At 49.2% G+C, this 19,170-nt stretch overlaps 5 protein-coding genes across 5 annotated transcripts; 2 read left to right on the forward strand and 3 right to left on the reverse strand.

Moving 5' to 3' along the window:
* Positions 1 to 467: 467 nt before the first annotated feature.
* DFJ58DRAFT_804669 (uncharacterized protein) lies at positions 468 to 4,173 on the reverse strand. The gene is made up of 11 exons (XM_041391045.1): positions 3,711 to 4,173; positions 3,187 to 3,652; positions 2,872 to 3,138; positions 2,670 to 2,800; positions 2,575 to 2,613; positions 2,402 to 2,527; positions 2,151 to 2,346; positions 1,816 to 2,099; positions 1,213 to 1,767; positions 920 to 1,175; positions 468 to 868 (listed from the first exon to the last, which is right to left on the reverse strand). The coding sequence occupies exons 1-11, from the start codon at positions 4,058 to 4,060 to the stop codon at positions 590 to 592; spliced, it is 2,949 nt and encodes a 982-aa protein (XP_041240317.1). The 5' UTR covers positions 4,061 to 4,173; the 3' UTR covers positions 468 to 589.
* Positions 4,174 to 5,975: 1,802 nt separating this feature from the next.
* Positions 5,976 to 7,175, reverse strand: DFJ58DRAFT_706930 (uncharacterized protein; the record flags this gene model as incomplete). The annotated part of the gene is made up of 2 exons (XM_041383747.1): positions 6,690 to 7,175; positions 5,976 to 6,640 (listed from the first exon to the last, which is right to left on the reverse strand). Exons 1-2 carry the CDS (start codon positions 6,865 to 6,867, stop codon positions 5,976 to 5,978), a joined length of 843 nt encoding a protein of 280 aa, XP_041240318.1. The 5' UTR covers positions 6,868 to 7,175.
* Positions 7,176 to 9,214: 2,039 nt separating this feature from the next.
* Positions 9,215 to 12,081, forward strand: DFJ58DRAFT_39586 (cytochrome P450). Its single transcript, XM_041380186.1, has 13 exons — positions 9,215 to 9,332; positions 9,425 to 9,740; positions 9,797 to 9,926; positions 9,980 to 10,039; positions 10,092 to 10,369; positions 10,419 to 10,534; positions 10,582 to 10,690; positions 10,741 to 10,754; positions 10,808 to 10,997; positions 11,054 to 11,110; positions 11,162 to 11,186; positions 11,242 to 11,508; positions 11,558 to 12,081. Exons 2-13 carry the CDS (start codon positions 9,545 to 9,547, stop codon positions 11,646 to 11,648), a joined length of 1,533 nt encoding a protein of 510 aa, XP_041240319.1. The 5' UTR covers positions 9,215 to 9,332; positions 9,425 to 9,544; the 3' UTR covers positions 11,649 to 12,081.
* Positions 12,082 to 13,957: 1,876 nt separating this feature from the next.
* On the reverse strand, positions 13,958 to 15,072 carry DFJ58DRAFT_39635 (uncharacterized protein). The gene is made up of 3 exons (XM_041380188.1): positions 14,843 to 15,072; positions 14,689 to 14,790; positions 13,958 to 14,638 (listed from the first exon to the last, which is right to left on the reverse strand). Exons 1-3 carry the CDS (start codon positions 14,920 to 14,922, stop codon positions 14,086 to 14,088), a joined length of 735 nt encoding a protein of 244 aa, XP_041240320.1. The 5' UTR covers positions 14,923 to 15,072; the 3' UTR covers positions 13,958 to 14,085.
* A 434-nt stretch (positions 15,073 to 15,506) lies between these two features.
* DFJ58DRAFT_804693 (YT521-B-like domain-containing protein) lies at positions 15,507 to 19,136 on the forward strand. The gene is made up of 7 exons (XM_041391046.1): positions 15,507 to 15,765; positions 15,821 to 15,907; positions 15,963 to 16,265; positions 16,318 to 17,705; positions 17,763 to 17,780; positions 17,812 to 17,909; positions 17,964 to 19,136. Exons 3-7 carry the CDS (start codon positions 16,001 to 16,003, stop codon positions 18,853 to 18,855), a joined length of 2,661 nt encoding a protein of 886 aa, XP_041240321.1. The 5' UTR covers positions 15,507 to 15,765; positions 15,821 to 15,907; positions 15,963 to 16,000; the 3' UTR covers positions 18,856 to 19,136.
* Positions 19,137 to 19,170: the final 34 nt, after the last annotated feature.

Raw genomic sequence — 19,170 nt, forward strand, 5'->3', positions numbered from 1 at the left:
TGAACGCACATCCGCGCGATGTGGGGTCGTTCGGATTATCAAGACAGTGCTGGACAGCCCATGCCGCCATGCAGCATGCCTCCAGCAGCACGGCTCACAGAACTGACAAGAGTATTCGAAGATGTGTTTTTAATTTTAGTCACCGGCCGAGAATGTCACGGTGTAGTAGACTAGTTCGAATCCCACCTGCTTGTGAAGGCCGTCAGTCATGAGATCTATACACCACCTATGTACTATCTTTGTTGTATCTGTCGATTTTCAGACTCAGGCTGCATTAGCGGGGGATTTAGCGACGGCGGCCATCATTTGAGAATCCTGAGTTTCGAGGGAGGGTTCAAATCAGAATTCGAAGACCATATAACTACTTCCGGATGGATTTTGAGCTTGACCGAGCAGCGCCTGATAAACAAGTCGATTGATCCTGTACAGGACTCGACTATGAGTGTAGCAGAGCGCTGACAAACAGTACTTGCACTAGCCAGGTGATATTCCAAGTGCGAAGCAAAACGTATAGTATTGTAAATGAGTACAAAAAAAAAGACTATCACGTTCCACTTGTGTCGTACATATTTCAACAATACTCCAATTTCTATTTCCTCTCTGCACCGCCTTCAATTCTGCAATCTTGTGCGACCGCTTTCTCCGATTCTGTCTGCTTAGCCGCCTTATCTTCCTGCCGTTGAGCCAACTTGGACCACAGTTTGGATTGAAGTTGGTTCACATCTATGGTCGCGAGCTGCTTCTCTAGTAGACGGCGGAGGCCCAGGCCGTGACGCGCGAGGCGCGGTAGAATTGACACAAACTGCAGTGCCTGAAGAGGGTCCCTGATGTCATAGTGTCGGACATTGCGTTCCATCACGTAGATTCGCTACATCACTGATGAGCTCCTTCGGAAATGGTGAACAGAGGCAGCACATACATTGTTTCTCTTCCATGCCATCGTAATTGCACCAAGCGGGCCATTAACAACCAGTCCAAAGACGGGCTGGTCTGTGATACCGAACTCAGAAAGGAAGGTAACCGCCGAAACCAGGTACGTCTTCATCTGGTTCATGGCCGTCGAAATTGTGGACTCGTCCCTCTTCTTGTACTCGACCAACAACACTGGTAGTAGTAGGTCCTGTCCACTGGGTTCGTCACAGGATGTACCCTTGGAAGGTATTGTTTCTTTTTTTCTGCGTAGCTTGATGGCAATCGGGATGATAAAGAAACGGGTTGTGCAACTGTTTTCGATCGATTTTTCTGGATTCCGATACGCGAGAAGAGGAGGGGACCTGAAGTGATTTGCCGGATGTGGTCCTTCGGCTGTGACCGACGGTCTTTGCGATCTGGTATGAGGTTTCCCCCGTACTTGCGCCAAGCTTCTCCGGCTTTGGACCCTGGACTAGTATGAAGGATTTCATAAGTTTTTCTTGCTCGTCGATATTAGATATGCGCCGGAGCATCGCATTAGCGACGCCGGAACATGGAATGACGAGGATGGCATCACATTGTCCAGTGATCGGATCCTCAGAGGAGTGACATGCAATCACTTCAACAGAATTCCCATTCAGGGTGCGACGCTTAATATCGTCATAAAATTGCATTGCTTGATCTCGCGCTGCCATAGCCTGGTTCCAACTGCCAATGGTCTCTGTGGTGAGAGGGACACACTCGTCTTGTTCAAGACAGAGGTTCCGGTATTCGAGAGCGACCTTGACGGCTCGTGTCGCGAAGGAGGAGTCATCGGCAGCGAGATTACGAGTGAAGTTTAGTTGTCGCTCTAGCCTAGACGAATAGTTAGAATGAAGATGGCCTAGCATATGAACCACGCACAACACATCCCGTTGGCCGAGAACAGGTTGGAAGAAGTTGAGAAGCAGAGCATCCCATTCGTGACGCCGATCGGCTTCGTTGGCGCCGTGCAACTTTGCGACATCATCACACCGGCGAGCACCTTTTACAGCGTGCAACAGTGCCGAAATACGGCATGAAATAAACTCGATATCCTCCGACGAGGGAGCATCGATTGTGCTGGACTGACAGTTGGGATCGCCATTCCTGTCGCACAGTTCTGATCTCGTGGTTGATACAAAGCTATCTGCCTCGGCATTCGAGAGCTGCGCGCGACGTGATGAGGAGCAGTAGTAAAGGTAATACTGCAGACTCACTATGGTTTTAATGTCGTCAGACCAAGTAAACGCCGTCATTTGATCGTATATTTTGATCATTGCGTTAATTCCGGTCTTATTCGCCAGTTCTTCAGAGCTAACTGGGATCCGACCGACTGTGAACGCATGGCGTTCAAACAGCCAATTAGATATTGACACACTGTCCTCCAGGCCGGTATCAGACAAAGCGGCAAATCTGGAGATGAGAAACGGTCATTGAACGCTAGTCAGCCAAGAAGCGAACTCCATACTGAGAGTTTGGGTATGGACTGGGTGCACGCGATGAGGTCGAAGTCCTAACCTCCGGTGGCGGCCGTGGCGATGGACTGGTCCTCTTTGAAGAGATGTTTAAGGAAGATGATCGTGATCTTCTTCCTCTGCTGGAGAAATAAGATCACGAATGGAGTAACTACAGCGAACTCACCGTCCTTTCACGTTCGTCGCGCGGGTCTCCTGGGGCAGCCTAAAGCTTCGAGTTAGTTGTGTATTGACAAGCGTGACATAGGCTGAATTATTGACCGGATATTGGCGCCATCAACTTGTTCATCCTCCACGATGGTACGAAGCAAGGGAGAGCTCATCGTTTCATATGATACAACCGCAGTATCCAAGGTCGGGGACGGTGTACGAGGACTAGATGAGGATGATGCCTCGCTAAACAACCATTAATATTCTGACATGCCATTCATAATAAAAATCCGTGCCTAGAACTCGTCTGCACGTGTATCTGGTGGGTCCAGGACGCCACTCGTTCGTTCGATTGTCCCCAAAACTGAGTTTCAAAGTCGGGTAAATCGGATCTCCAGTGCAACGGAGTCAGAGAATCGACTGCTTCTATCGATATGGCACCCTTGATATCTTGAGAATGAGTCCGCAACCCCAAAACGAATTGCGCGAGGCTGATGGCAGAACGGGTGTCGGTGAAGTCAAACACCCCCATCGAGGGATCTAGGCGGATATCTGCTGCTAAAGCGAGGTGGGCTGTAGGCTTCAGGAAGGGTCAGCGTGGAAAAATATGCATTGATTTCGGACTTGCCATGTGGCCTTCTTCTGACTGATCGGAGTCGAGCCACCCGAAGATGGCCGTTGCAATCGTACCTGTGCTGGAACAGCACAGACCGACCACAGGCTGACGGATCCCCCACACATGTCTCTGGTAAAGAGCACTGCAAAGTAGGGGAACGATATTACGGGAGTCGGCGACTAGTAAGACTGGCACCACAGCGGAAAGGCGTCTGCCTCGACCCGGAAGCATGTGCGCTTGCAAGGGAAGGTCGAGTGAGCCAATTGAACCATCGCACGAGTCAGAGTCTGCGGAATATATCGATTCATCCATGTCTTCCGAGTCCTCATATTGTGAGCTGGTGGTGGATCTGTCTGAATGAGTTCTAGGCGTAGAAAAGATGGCATGTGCAGCAAGAAGGGTCGCATGTCCTTCGATGAGATTTGACGGCTGACTCGTCACGTTCTGAGCCCGTGGCATGATGAACGGTGCATCTTCGCTGTAGGTATATTCAGATCTTGGTTCAATGCGTGGTGAACATGTCACTCAGTACTTACAAAATTAGAACATCTGGAGACAGCGTGTTTGCTAGTGCATGGAGAAGCTGAGACCAAAGGGGAACGGTAGATCTCTCGCCACCGTAGTGAGGAAGCTCAGCAAGTGCGCTTAACCCTGCAGCTGTGGAGTGAATCAAGACCTGAAAATCCTTTGCAGTATATGATCCCGGTGCAGGTGCTTCATTGGAAACGAGTGGCTCTGAGAACGTCGAGGACGACGCGCTCGTAAAATGCTCGTTACTTGGCCTGTCGGGACAGTGGAAGGGTGACAACAAGGAAACAATACTGCGCACTGGTTCAGGCCAGTCTGTAGGCTGGGTCACGTAGTGTACAACCTCGCCGAAAGACATTACGAGTCAAGCGGTGTAGACTGGAGAAGCACTTGGTGGCTAGATGTACTACGTAGTACTACCGTTTGATACTAGGTTCAGTACGCAATTGATCGAAGCCTAAGGACAATCATGATCCCAAGTTAGTCACTATTCGGTCACGTGCATTCTTTACGCGTTTTGTCCAGTCAACGGCTCCACGCACTACTGTCACTGGGTATATGCTCTAAGTTCTTCCACCCTAGTGCAATCTCGCTCCTGTGGTGCTTGCAGTCGGCCTGTGAAAAGGACAGAATCTTCTATTCAGATTCCACTTGATTGGCACGTCGACGATCATCGGGAATCTGATTCAGGATGGAGCAACATTTTCGAATATCGAGAGTTCCAATTTCGTTCTCTGCAGTGTCTGCGGATGACCTATGAATAAGACAGATCCTACTATTTATCTTCACCACCATGCACCCGCGGCTTGTCAACCAATCATGGCACCTCTCACTCTAGGGAGATTATTCAAAATTCTCAAGAATTCGACTCTGAACGCGCTACACCGTGCGTCATCTTAGTGGCTCGCCTGCACTGCCTACAGAAGTGCTGAAAATACGCCTGGAAGACTTTCCCAGCGTGGTTGCTGCTTTAGTCAACATTATATACATGTTTGTCTCCAGCCGTCTCAGTATCACCGCTGACAATCACACTGGTACCGAGTGGACCGTTGGCCTTGGAGAGGGACTCGGCCTGATGAAAAGAATGTGGTATGGCTGTTCGGACATATTGAAATTGGAAAGGAACTCACCACTGGCCATAATTACTAGTAGTAATAGTCACAAGCTGAATCGCACGGACAGAAAGGAGTTACATGCTAACCATCAAAACGCACTCGGGGCTATGACATCTTGACATTCCCGGCACTGTGAGTGAATTCACCTCCCTGAGAAAAACTTTGATCAAGCCTCAACCTTGGGGTGGCGCACTGGTGGCGTAGCCGGGTCCAGGAATCATCGGTCGACTTAAGCATACATAGAGAACTTGAACTTGCTGATAGATCTTCGCATCAAGTGGCCAATGGATGGCATCATCTTCTGATGATCTGGCTCAGAGCTATTTCATATCTCAAGAAACATCACATGGCACCTCGAAATGATCGTGATGATGTCGGAACTAAGCTACGGACCATCATCCATTAATTCCGTGCTTACTCGATCGTATTTCCCAGAAATCCGCCGATGCCGCACAAGCTGCTACTAGCAAATGGGGCTCGCAATAAGTATGTGCGGCAGGAAGGTTTAGGCTTAGCCCGCGCAAGTCGGCGGTTCCCGAGTCAGAATTAACCATTTCCTCCGCAATCCTTCCGCTACTTCGAAGACAATCAAACTTCGAACGCACGTGGAGGGTGCAAATACTGGTTCGGTACGAAGCTTGTACAATGTATGAACGGATCTTGAGCACTCGCCTCCAGACTAGTCTATCAGGGGGAGTCGACCCACTTTGGCCATAATTCTTGCCTTGTAGCGATACAGATTGGCAATCAAAATATCATAAAGAATGATACAAAGCTGTCAGCAAGTGCAAGAAGAAGCGAATGAAAAAATACATCGAGCTAAACCAAGACGCAAACAGCGTTCGATGAAGAAAATAACTATCATATGCAAAGTAAACATCACATGGCCCAGTATCGTAATATACAGATGCGGCTTGTGTAACAGCTTAGCTCTGGGAGAAATGTCAAAAGGGGACATACGACATATGTGAAGGACGATGGGTGGAGGCACACAGCTCTGTAATGAGTAAAATAAATGCTAACTAGCCGTTGATGCGAGCAGGGTGTCTTCCTGTTTTAGATGGTATGTTGCCACAAATTGGTTTCCGCTTCCTGGGGTACTGGTACATCGTGCCTGCGGCCTAGTTACCATTTAGGCTCCAATTGGGGTGCCAATCTTCAAAGCATGATTTCACGGATCTGACGACAAGGGGGCCCATCTGAAGGCTCGCGGGGAGGTGTGCTGAGCGCAACCCAGCTCTCGGTATCCTTGAATCGCTGTAGAAAACCATCGATATCTGATTCCGTTTCCTCGGTGTTGGTAGGCTTTTCTCTCCTCTTTATCGATCGTAGGAGTTGTTTACGTCGATTGAAGGTGTCCGTGTCAAGCAAATCGAAACACTCCACAATAAGACTCCATAGGAGGGGGTCTATGTGCGAGCTTTCGGGAGCTTTGAGATGACCCTGGAAATAGTACTTCTTCACGCCACATGTCACGGCGTCTAAAGTCGCCCATTCATCGAAGGAGCGCGATTCCGCTGGTAGAAGAGCTCCGTTCTCGTAGCGCAAGGAAATCCAAACCAAGCACCACACAAACGACTCCAGATCATGACGATACAGGTGTTTGACTTCACCCCGCTGACCCTCTTCTGTGAGAAGATCGAGCGCCATGAACGGCACCATGCCCGTGCGCTCGTTGCCCCGAGGACCCGCGTCATTCGCCAACGAGGATAGATCGTAGTCGTTCAAGACACCCATCAGTTCCCCGTCTATCTCGTACCACATCATGTTTCTAGGGCTGACATCTCGATGATAGACCCCTTCCTTCCACAGAGTGACGTGGTCTGCACGCTATGTCAACGAGGAGTCACACAAATGCGATGAAACACGTACATAGAATACATTGAACCCACACGTCGAAAAGCTCTTTGTCTTGAAGCTTCGTGATGGGGTGGAGCTTGAGGAAGAGGAGGATGTAGAGCATGCGACTGCCTGTGGTGGGGTCTGGAACGTCTCGAACTGCAGACGTGGGGATTTGTAAACGCATGGTGCCAAAGCAACTCAGGAACATGGTCTTTTACGGTGGCGTGCACCTTAGCGATCTCCTTGACCTTGTCCGAGATTTTCGGCTCGCTAGTGCAATTCACCTCTCCCCAAAAGATCTTGGCTACCATCCCATCCTGGATGTTTGTGTATCTCTGAGCGAGCGCTTCGCTAATGACAGGGACCGCATTGGTGGTGCGTCCTTGTAGTCCGTAGTGAGTCACTCTTTCGCCGTGGCTAGTGTGAAGCAGCGCAAACATTTCAGCAACATATAGACCCGTCTGGACGGTGACACCTAGATCAATGTTCGCGTCGTCGGGGTTCATCTTGGATTTTTCTGCGGCGGATTCCAAAGTGTCAGCAGCGTTGCGCTTGGAGGTGAACCTGCCCTGGGAAGGCTGTGCAGCAGTAAGGCCGGAAGATAGAACTGCAGCCGATTTAGTTTGACCTTGGAATAAAAAATGCAATCACTTACGTACAATGTCGGACGCATGTTGTGTTGCAAATATAGTGGATCACCGATCAGTCTGATGTGGATTGATGACAAGTTCCCCAACACGCCCACGTGGCCGTGACAGAGTCGATGAAAACAAGTTGCGATGGAAAGAAGAGACTTGAGGTGACGATATGCATGCTTGAGTGAACAAATTAGCAGTTATTCTCATAGATGAACAGATTGACGCCACTTACAAGAAGCTCCATCCGCCAATACCATCGAGGATAGTGCTGGTCCAAACACATTCTTCCATCTTGCGCAATTTCGCCTGGCTGTGACGGGTCCATTGTTCAGCGTAGCACCATATAGTATCACCGTGCTCAGACATCAGGCTGTCAAAAAAAAATTAAAGTGCCTCTTGATTTCCTTCGGTGCGGTGCGAATTTCGAATCTTGCATGATCTTGGCAAGAATAGAAATCGCATATTTTGTTGTTGTTGTCCCATCTGAGAGGGCGTAATAGATGTTTTTGTATCTAGAAAAAGCGAGGCAAGGCAAGTTTTTGTCTCCTCCACTACAGTTGCACCGCTATACTCTAAAAGATGAGACGGCAAGAACTCATGTTCATGTACACTGGCCAATGCAAGACCTTGAGACGTCTGTCAGGGACCTGTTTGCGATGATGCATCGTATTTGAGGCTATCGGAGGCATTGAATTGTTTGGCACTTCGTAGTCGCAGTCGCCATCCACGGACGGGAGTGAAAATCCGACCTGTCTGATTCATGCACACGCTAATTTGCGACCAAATCACAAGAATGCGCCGTTTCCAATTCCTAGTCAGCCATACAAAGAAGGTGGGCGAGGGGGAGTTGAGGAAAGCGGTCATACGAAGAAGGCCAATCATACCGTTCTCACTAGACAGAACAGAACTCGCCGACTCAGTCTCCCAAACGAGATCCTACGCGCAGTACAGCGGAGGACTCGGGATGCTAACATGGGAAATACAGTGGAATGCGTGATTAATACCGGAAGGAGCTAGAGTCGCCTGCAGTAGGTATGGGAATTTTGGGGAGACCGAGGAGTTGCGCATGATCATGAGGCCTTGAGGTCGCCGAAAAATGGGCTCTGGAGTCAGTGGCACGGTCCTGTGCCGATGTAGATTTCCACGTTCGTATCCCTGGCGTTCAGGATCCTGAGCCAATTCGAGAGAAACAGTCACGCATATTCGGATAATATTTTCAAAACGCCACCCGTGAACTTGTGACGTGCAAACAGGATGTGAATGTAGAACCTGTACCGCTGGCTCTAACTCTCGACAGCGCTTTATGGGAAGCAGTTCGTGTGTAGAATTTCGTATATACATATATATACAGGCCAGCGCTCAAAATGCAGAGCTGTGCGTATGATGATGGTCGAACTTGTGAATGAAAACCTCTGCTCTGGGTGGGTCAGGATTTGCGTTGCCAACTTCTATATATAGGCCCTGCCGGAAGTTTCCGGCACCACACTGTTCTCGACGATGAGCTCAAACTCGTTCAAGTTTCTACAAAGCATCCTTACTCCTCTGTACTTAAGTAGTCAAGACTGTCGTTCCTTAACCGTTACGCCGAATAACCGTTAGGCCAAAAGGCAGGGATAATCAAAACTCACGCCGCAGACAGTATTTATGCTGATTGTGGGAACTCAGCCAGCCAGCTGCCAGCGGGCTTACATCCTCACATCCTTTCGTTTGAACTTTGCACTCATCGCCCGCCACTCCTTTTAGTTTGGAATACACATTCATCAATTTACCTCGATCATATGTCCACTCAATTATTAGCTCAAAAACCCACTAGTTACACCATCCCCGCACATTACTACTACTAGTAATTGCATCATCGTTCATACCATGGCCCAGCGACTCCACCTGCTCACGTTCTACCCCGAGCCACGCTCAGCCCAGTCCAACCACACCCTGATCGTGTTAGCGTACTTTCCACCAGCATACACGAAATAACAGACACACAACTATGGTGTGGTTACAATGTGTCAATAAGTCTGCCGACCCCATAGTCTCGGTGAGCTGCCTTCGGACCTTCCGCCGTTCTTGCAGATCGTTAACCCGGAATTTTTCTCCACCAAGTCTCATGACATGCTGATACACATTTAGATGGTATGAGGGGGCGCCGTCGCTACTGGAAATGAAATATTTAGATATCCGAACCGTGACTGATAAAGATCGAGAGGTTATCATACTTGACGTTCTCTCACGTTTCCCTCGAACTTCACCATGGACCTAGCACACGGAGCTTTGGTCGCGATTCTCCTTACGATGATCGGTGTAACGTCAAGTTTGCCAAGAAGAAAGCACGAAGACAAACTCCCTTTACCTCCAGGTCCAAAGCCCCTGCCTATAATTGGCAACTCGCATCGCATGAACACCGACTTTCCTTGGATCACATACAAAGAATGGAGTGATATCTATGGTCTTGCCTTTTCTTTTGCTCCTGTTCGACATCCATCATATCTAACAGAGCTCTAGGCGACATTATATACTCTCGTATGCTCAACCAGGACGTCATCATCTTGAACTCTGTAGACGTAGCACGAGCGATACTTGAGAAGCGCTCAAGCAATTATTCTGACAGACCTCGTTTTGCTACAATGGAACTGCAAGTAATACGATTTTGCGCTTTGAGACCTACTCATACTGCTGCTCTTCAAGGTTAGGTATTGCATTTAGGACGGTCATGCGAAGCTACGGTGATACTTGGCGCAGGCACAGGTAAGCATGTGTTCTACACTCCTTGGCATTGCTCACGCATCACATATTTTAGACGAATATATCATCAAGCCTTTCGCCCTGAAGCCGCTGTGATCTACAGACCTATGCAGCTTCGCAAGGCGCATCAGCTCTTGGTCGGGCTCCTCCAAGAACCCGCTAATTATGAACTGCATCTGGAGACGCACTCAGCATCCATCATCATGTCCGCTGTTTATGACTACGAAACGAAGCCCAATGATCCCCTTGTTTCCATGATTCGGGGGGCAATGGATATAATTCTTCATGCTGAGACTCCAGATAAGGCGGCTATCATTGATTCCTATCCTGCCCGTAGGTGATGTTTACCGTGCGAGAATAGCTTATTAGAACGCAAACGTAGTGACCTTGATCCCCGCCTGGTTCCCCGGGGCATCATTCAAACGTCATGCTTTGGAACTGAAGAGCGTACTCAAGGATATGGTTGAGAAACCATTTCAATATGCACTTGACAGAATCGTAAGTACATATCTTCTGGAGCACGTGACGCTCTGCTTAGGCGTTAGTCCTCTGGGTTGTCTGGCCCTTCCATGGTCTCAGAAGGACTCGCACGATTTCAGGGCGACGCATCGTTTGAATTGGCAATTAAAGAGTCCAGCGCAACTGCATTCGGGGGTTGGTTTCACTTATACTCCTCATGTAACGTTGACTGACTGTACTGTTAGCTGGATCCGAGACTGTAAGCCCGCAAACAATTGCTTGGGAGCAACCTTCGATTAACTTGCCCTACAGACTCATTCGGTCCTACTCGTCTTCATACAAGCGATGGTTCTTAATCCGGAAGTCCAGAAACGTGCTCAAGCCGAAATTGATCGTGTCGTAGGATCTGACAAACTCCCTGACTTTGGTGATCGCGTTTCTATGCCATATGTTGAAGCTGTCCTGCGCGAAACAATGAGGTTCTATCCGATTGTACCTCTTGGTAAGGCACTCGTTGCAAATGCATGGTCCCCGATCCGTTTATGAGCATTCCCTTAGGTGTACCTCACTCTGCTGTGAATGACGACATGTATGAGGGATACTTTATCCCGAAAGGTGAGTAGGGAGCCCGAGTGACAATGCCTTGCCTTACATAGTCTCGATCAGGAACCTCTATCCTAACGAATATATGGTACGAACAATTATAATATTTAGTTTTCCCCCTCTCACAATTACTGTGTTCACAGGGCGATGACACACGACGCAACAAGATACCCCGCTCCATTCGAATTCAAGCCCGAACGATTCTTCACATCCTCTGGCGATCTGAATGACGACCATGTCACTCCCGTTTGGGGATGGGGCCGACGCATATGTGTGGGGCGTTACATTGCAGACGCGAGTCTATGGTCTGCGATCGCTTCCATGCTCGCTGTCTTCGATTTCTTGAAAGCTACGGACGCAAGCGGGAAAGATATCGATTTTGAACCTCGGTGGACCCCTGGAATTACATCGTATGTAGCTCTTACAAGTACTGGCGTGTGTAGTGCTGACGACTCGCAGGCGTCCTGTGAACTTCCCGTGTCGGATCATCCCTCGACGACGTGACATGGACATAGAGAAGCTAACATCATTGATTAGCACTACTGTGTGATTCTTCAATTATGATGTGCACTTATTTTCTGATATTCTCCGTGTATGTCGCCACTTGTAACAGGCATGCTACCAGCTTCTTTAGTTTCCCCGCACCACGAGCCCCCGATACCTGCCTTGCATCGTGATGGGTAAATCATCCGAGGTCACATTCATCGTGTCTACACGTCATAACCTTGCTCAGTGACGCTAGCGAGGAATGCTGATCAATCATTACTCATTTCCTATCATTTGAGCTGAGCAGTTTTAATTGAGATCCTCGCTACTTCAACTTGCAGCTTCATACCAGGACAATATTCAAACTTTACACCACTTCTTCATGATCATTCGTCCAACAATCATACACTCGACTCCGGTCAAAGATTAATACATGGCAGACGTTGCACCTTTCAGCATTTGCACTCTCCCGCCTTGCATCCGCACCTGCGCATTGCGAATCAGGCTTCGTGTACAAGAATAAAAGACAATGCCACTCACGAATCACCACAATTGCAGCTGCTCGAGCCACACGAGTTAGCAGAAACAGGGACTTGGGTGACCTGGAATATTGAGATCAGATACGAAATACGCGTGTGCGGCAAGAAGCCAGGCTTACAGTGTTCATATTGTAGTGGGTGGGGTTGATGTGTTAAAGGTCTCTAGGGATTGTCGTCTCCTGCTAACAAACGCGAGTCCTTTATAGTTCGATGTGTGTGGTCTTGTTGGCGATTGCTTAGAAGAAACAACGTTCAGTTCTGCAACCACTAGGCTTCCCTGAGTGATCCCTGCCATCATCCATCTGACCGCGCGGTACACGTGCATCAAATCTGTGCTTCCCAGGAGTCACTATCCTGCATTTGCGTGTTCGTATCATAAACTTTAACCCCCAAACGAGACGACTGAATTGCAATTGACGGGGATCAAAGCATGCATGTAAGGCGGTGTCTGGTACCCCTGTTATCATTCGGGCATTTCTCGGTTCCTTCGAACGAATTCAAACCCTGAGCAAACAAAGTCCGCTCCACCGCGTATCTGCTGATGTGCGCGTCGCCAGTGGTTCTACCAGCATCCTCGCTGACGAATAGTGAGTCTGTCTCTGACAGAGCAGGAGATACTGCACTTACTCGCAGAGGGCAGAGGTATCACCCAGTATAGCGGTATTGGGGTGCTGGAGTCATGCGGAAGCTGTCGACGGATGTTTACAGCGAGCGCGTTGCGGGCCCACATCCCAGTCTGCTCGGAGAGTTGAATGTTGTGTGCGTATTACTAAATAAGTCTGCATTTATTACAAAGTGTTAATAAAGGAGCTAATACACTAGTAAGCATGCGGGGAAATGAGGGTATGTTGAGACCGTTAGATACTGCTTGGTGACGGCCACAACATTAAGCTGAAGCGAAGATGTTGAACAGAGTCTGGGGTCTTTTCATTGTGAATGACGTGAGGGCGTCCGGACTTTGTTTGCTCAGGGTTTGAAGTCGTTCGAAGGAACCGAGAAAGATCCGAATGATAACAATGATAACAGGGTACCAGACACCGAATGATAACAGGGTACCATGAACCCCATGTACAGGCCAAGGCTCAATAAATACGGCATCTCCCCCAGATTTCCCTGATACATGCCATCACGCCTCCGCCACCCTGAAGCCAACGTTGGTGCCTAGCACAGCAAACAACACAAAGCAAAGAATCGTCAGGTTGTCCTTGTTATGATACAGTCCTTCGCTGATTGCGCCTGCAGACAGAGTGCTCGGTACACGAAGATCATAGCTGAGTAGGCGATGGTGAGTAGCGCAGCGCAGAACAGGCCCCGTGCCAGGGGAGCACCTGCATGAAGTTCATCGCCGTAACAGGTGTATCTGATGAGGTCACGGTAGCAAAGCTAAGCCGCTTTTAGCACGTTAGATAAACGAACGAATCCACTGCAAAATGAAATAAAAGCGGTATATACCAAGAACATACACTCGTTTGCGAAATACACCTTGAGTTCCAATCGTTCGATACGAACAGGAAGCGCAATCCGCTTGCCCGTCACCGTGGTCCAGGCCCCGTGCGGGTTTTTATCCTCCAGGCCGGCCGGTATACGGTGTGGCCGTGGAGCAATTTATCAGCGACAGTTCGTCCGATACGGATATAGAACATCTTGGAGCCTGTCAAGATTCGAGAACCACATTTGAAACAGCAGCCTGGACTTGGGAACGACATTGACGAATGAGACTAGACGAGGTCCATACGATATCCACTTGAAGAGGTCGAGTCTGGACTGGATCTGGCTATTCGAAGCGTGTGCACATTGTGTAGAATCACCGCTCTTGCTAGTTACGAATACAGCGACTCGCGATTCTCGTGGCCAAACTGTGTGCGAGAGTCTAAGAAGTGTGGGGAAATTAGGATGTCAGAGCAGGACTATACTGCCTCTCAACAGCCGTCAATGTATATCATTAATGTCAAGAATCCGTGATCATTTGTCTACATTTGGCCGTTGAAATCGCAATTCACCTCGAGAGTATTGTTGTATGAGCTTCGTAGCATCCGGGTCGTCTACGATGAAGCACCAGAGCTCTTCAGCAGCTCCCGTCATATCCCGTAGTGTCTGTGTGAGCTCTTGTGCTTGGGATAACAATTTCCCGGTCCCGTTCTCTTGCACAAGTTCTGCCTCCAACATGCGGGTTTGCAAACTATGTTTTTCTAAAAGTTTCAGGGCATCCGAAATGATTGATAGCCGGAGTTGATAATCATTCGAGTTCTTCGTCAGGCTAGAATAGAGATGCTCGAAGTAGTCCTCAGCATGAAGAGCAGTTGTCTCTGCTACTGCTGTTTGAACGTCTTGGATGCGTTGTCTAAGGTTGAATCCATCAATTCTGGAATAGGGAACCAGCAGGAGCTCGAACACATACTGTAAACCGATGCGACGGAGATAACTATCAGGTAGTGACTCGTGCTCACTCTCGCTATCGGATATGGATGTCTCTTGTTCGGTCACATGCCTCTCAAGCTGTGGAGAATGTCCGGAGCTTGGTATTGATAAGAGAACATATAAGTATAAAAAAAGTGTGCAACTCACAGCTGTGTGGTCTTCGCAGGCTCATGGTTTATTCTGCTCGGCTTGCCTGCACGTCGTGCTTTGTATTTGGCTGCCATTTTCACGCTTATTGTTTTCTTATTCCTGCAACGAATATTAATTGAATGCGATACGAGACTGATCCCTGCAAACTGACCTTTCATAGTAGTCCTGTCTATATTTTCGTGCGGCAGCAACTCTTTCTTGCGCCGTTGCATGAAGGCGGGGTCGACCCATTAAATATTCAGGATAACGAGCGGTCAGGTTGGTGAGAGATACGAAGTCAACTTCGGTGTGAGTTGCGAACTCATGAGATACACAACTAGGTACACTCAATAATTATGGGAGATTTATAGGGAGACTACAAAAATATTGGTTGTCACTGTCACAGGCCAACGGCATGAATTGAATTTTGAACGCGGCTGACTTTGAAGTGAGTATGTAGTACATATTGAATAATTAGATAGTACTTCCACTGTGCAGCACCCAGTGAATTTACTAGGAAAATTGTCAAAGGTTCAATGATCAAGCAGCCTACTAATCATTTTCCTGCAGGGGCAAGCAGGCTGTCGTGGCAAGTGATAGTATACTGTGGCGTGGCGCGTTGCTCTCTTGTTCCCAGTGCGGGACTGCAGATGTCCATGGCCTCGTTGAATGAGCGATACCGAAGCGGCTCCAACAAGCTGATGCAATCCATGCGTCGTCCTGAGTGGAGACTCGGATGAATGACTGAGTTCTTAAGGGCTGTGACGATGCTGCGCTTGTGACTGATTTATTTTTGGGTGACCCGGCACGGCCGGATTAGAACGGCTGAACTATACCTTCCTGCCCTCCTCGGCAATGTCCATGGCAGTACTTTGACCGTCCCACTTTGAAATACGGTCAATTAGACCCCAAACAAAATGGGGGAAGTTGAAATCGAATGTCAAATACCCTTGGCTCGTCCGAGTAGGCCTGCGAATCGGCTGCACGTATCGGCGACTTGAAGCGGAGGCAGTACTTTACAAGGTCCTTAGGAGATGCTCACCAATCTCTGGGTGTCAGGACTCCTACAGGAGCGACGAGAAGGTTGGAGAGTTGGTATGACATCATGTTCTCACGGCGTATGCTATTCCCGATTGTAAAAGTTCTTAAGGCATGATAGCAAGGTGCCTGTATCATCCCATTTGAACAGTTCATACCGCCCATAAAGCAGAAACACGAACTTCAGCTTCAATCCCCTGTGAGTAGCTTCCTTTTCGCTACAAATCTCATAATTCAAGGGGCTTTGTACATAGCTAGTTCCAATATCGGTGTAACGTGCTATAGGACTTCCATGGGTACTGACGATATTCTCGATAGTACCAATCGTGTGGGGACGTCTACACAGCAGCAACACCTGCAAAATCAGGTACGCCCCCCTCCCGGTACATCACGCCGTCCACTGCTGGCATCCGTTCAGGCTGGTCTTGTCCAATTCCTCCCTTCAAGCTCTAGTGCAGTCCAGACTCCGCATGACGCGTCCGGGACATGTGTTGCCAATATTCCTCACCCAAATGTGTCGCAAGGAAGCAACATGTCACCATCGTCATCCATAGGAAGTCCGCTGCGATACTACCCCCCCATCGTCATTCCAGCTGAATAACTATTCAGGACAATACACATTATCCCAGCAGCCCCCGCCATTTCCAACCACGCACCCACCAACCTATCCATACACACACGCCCATGGATATGTACCACACTTTCCTCTAGAATCTGGCCTGTATCAACAAAATCCGCTGGGATTCCGACCCATGATGCAGGCGCGCTCACCACATAATGCGGGCGGGCTTCCTTACCCGTTGGGCGGTAATTCGGGAATGCACTCCACTGCAAATAGTCCCGCAACTCAATCTCCGCTACCTATACAGCAGCCTCCCCTGGGCGTATCTGGTTCACATACCACATTACAATATCAGCCTGTGCGCTATCCCAGTCCATACACTCCTTACCGTTACGACCATGCATATGAGCCAAACCCATACCAGTGGTACTACAGTCCGCCTGTCCCGCCTGGATTTAACGAGGGGATCCCCATGCATTATCAACCTCGGTACCCAATAAACTTCCCACCCTTGCATGATTCTCCTTCTCCTGACTTGGAGACACATTTTTCTCAAGTCTCCATTCATGGTGGTCCTACTTCACCTGTGCAGTCGACTGCTCCACCGGCGGCTCTGCCTGCAAGGCACCCACCTCAGGTTGTATTACCAGCTCCCCCATCATCATCGGCTCCGGTATCAATTTCTCCCTTAATATTCGCCCGCCCCGAACATCATGCCTCGCCCCCGTCAACACATACTTCTCCATCCCGCCCTCATTCTGAACGTCCCATTGTACGTCGAGCTTATCATCCAAATCCCCCCTCCCACAGATCCGAATGGGTGATGTGGATAGGGAATGTTCCAGGTGGGACCACCCACGACGAACTCTGGAGATTCCTGAAACGCCCTCCTATGGACAATGGCTCGTTTGAGTCTGAGGCCGATGGTGTTTTATCGATTTTCTTAATCTCCCGGTCAAACTGCGCATTTGTCAACTTTGACACAGAAGAGCACTTACGGCGTGCAATCGTGCAGTTCAATGGGCAACAGCTCCATCCACATGAACGGCGGGGTCCGCGACTTGTTTGTCGAGTACGTCGCAAAGAGGATGATCTGCGTGCTGGGGTAGGTGGGCAACGGGGAGTGGGCGTGCACACTCGCTATGTCCGTGAGAAATTTCAGCAGGGACAGATGGATAACCAGGTTGCTCCAAGTGAAGACGATCAGTCATCATCTACCGGTCGCCATTCGAGTCTATCGAGTGAGTCAGGGCATCCACTGGCTGTGGCTACATCATTACAGTCGAGTGATGAGGAGGCTACCAGAGCTCGCCAAGGTTCGCAACCCGGAGACACTGTCAAGACTCAATCAAGTAGCTCCTATGCATCGACGAACTCCAGTTTCTTGTCTCGGCATTTTCCGAAACGCTTTTTCATTCTCAAGTCTTTGACGCAGGTTTGTGTTTTGGAGGATCACTAATTTTGATTTGGTTTTGATGCTTTGACCTTGTAGTTCGACCTAGATTTGAGTGTCGAAAACGGATTGTGGGGCAACTCAAAAGCATAACGAGGCCATTCTTGATCAGGCTTACCGCACTAGCAGCGAAGTTATCTTGATATTTAGCGTGAACAAGAGCGGAGAGTTCTATGGATATGCACGGTATGTAAAGTTCCATGTTTTTTTTTTCCAGTACTGATCTTTTTGACACACAAGGATGACCGGTCGGATACTGAAGGGCGAGCACAGAGTTCCGTGGGCGCCGCATGCGGATGCCTCGGCGACCTCTGTGTCCCCGTCTCGGCGCCAGCCTGGCAGTCCTAGCCCACTTGTTTCCACCAATCAGTCTTTCTTTACACCATCAGAGAACCGTCTCGTCGAGGAGTCGCCAATGCCTTTCACTCCACATTCTGGAGGGACCCTGAGCAGCAAGCCTTCTCCTATGGAACCTCATCGATCATCTGCACCAGCTGCACTCGGGCCTCGCCCACGACGGGAATTTTCGTCAGAGCCTCCAGCTAAGAAGTTTAGTAGCCCCCATGAAAGCGGAAAGGCTAGGTCAGCCGCTGGATTGATATCCAAGGATTTTGTAAGTGCGACTGCCGACATTGTGCTCGACAAGAATGCACCGGTCCGAGCGGTACGGAATAAGGGGAGCACGGATGGCACGAAGTCGGTGGTATCTGCCTTGCAAGCTGTGGAGGAAGAGAATAACAGTATAAGTAGCGATGATGGCGATGCTGGGAAAGAACAACTGAAGGATGATGTGATGCCATCGATGACAAAGGACGCTGGGAGCGATGAACAACAGGCTTGGGGACAGCCGTTCAAGGTGGAATGGCTCTGTACTGACCGTCTTCCTTTCTATTCCACTCGACACCTTCGAAATTCTTGGAACCAGGACCGGGAGATCAAGGTCTCGCGGGATGGTACGGAGGTTGAACCAGGGGTGGGTCAACAACTTTTGGAGCAGTGGCGGGCACTCGCTGCTCCGACGATAATGGAGACAAGCGAGTCGTCCGCTGCTGTGGATCAACGTGCGGCCAAGCCCACGCCGACACCTCCACCGGCAGCGGTAGACTCAGGAGACAGTGGGGGATCGCAATGATCGACACGCTTTACACGGTCTCAAGCACCACGAGAAACCACAGCATGCGCTAACCATCATACATAGACATACACCATTCATTTGATTCGTTCATCCTCATCTTCACTCATCCTCAGATACTTTACCACAAAATACTTGGACGTTCACGTAACAAGAATAGTCTTTTTATTTTAGGTATACTTGGGAGTAGGGCTTGTGGTTTGTTGTCCTTGGTCCAATGCATGTTTGTAACGATACTTTCTGATCTCCATATCCTGAAGTTATACACGTACAAGAAATCCGCTCGCCTGCAGACGAAGAAGTATTGTTCATATT

The sequence above is a fragment of the Suillus subalutaceus genome (genome assembly GCF_016647625.1).
Source record: "Suillus subalutaceus strain FC151 chromosome Unknown DFJ58scaffold_109, whole genome shotgun sequence".
In the NCBI taxonomy this organism is placed as follows: domain Eukaryota; kingdom Fungi; phylum Basidiomycota; class Agaricomycetes; order Boletales; family Suillaceae; genus Suillus; species Suillus subalutaceus.

Coding starts and splice junctions, on each gene's coding strand:
- DFJ58DRAFT_804669 (XM_041391045.1), bottom strand. CDS start 4,060: ATGTCTTTCGGCGAGGTTGTACACTACGTGACCCAGCCTACAGACTGG. Junction 2,100..2,150: donor CTGACGACATTAAAACCATA/GTGAGTCTGCAG, acceptor CGTCGCGCGCAG/CTCTCGAATGCCGAGGCAGA. Junction 869..919: donor TGGCATGGAAGAGAAACAAT/GTATGTGCTGCC, acceptor TCAGTGATGTAG/CGAATCTACGTGATGGAACG.
- DFJ58DRAFT_39586 (XM_041380186.1), top strand. CDS start 9,545: ATGGACCTAGCACACGGAGCTTTGGTCGCGATTCTCCTTACGATGATC. Junction 9,927..9,979: donor CGTTTTGCTACAATGGAACT/GCAAGTAATACG, acceptor CTGCTCTTCAAG/GTTAGGTATTGCATTTAGGA. Junction 10,040..10,091: donor GATACTTGGCGCAGGCACAG/GTAAGCATGTGT, acceptor CACATATTTTAG/ACGAATATATCATCAAGCCT.
- DFJ58DRAFT_39635 (XM_041380188.1), bottom strand. CDS start 14,922: ATGGGTCGACCCCGCCTTCATGCAACGGCGCAAGAAAGAGTTGCTGCC. Junction 14,791..14,842: donor AGACAGGACTACTATGAAAG/GTCAGTTTGCAG, acceptor TATTCGTTGCAG/GAATAAGAAAACAATAAGCG. Junction 14,639..14,688: donor CCTGCGAAGACCACACAGCT/GTGAGTTGCACA, acceptor ATCAATACCAAG/CTCCGGACATTCTCCACAGC.
- DFJ58DRAFT_804693 (XM_041391046.1), top strand. CDS start 16,001: ATGGGTACTGACGATATTCTCGATAGTACCAATCGTGTGGGGACGTCT. Junction 16,266..16,317: donor ACCATCGTCATCCATAGGAA/GTCCGCTGCGAT, acceptor ATAACTATTCAG/GACAATACACATTATCCCAG. Junction 17,910..17,963: donor GAGTTCTATGGATATGCACG/GTATGTAAAGTT, acceptor TTGACACACAAG/GATGACCGGTCGGATACTGA.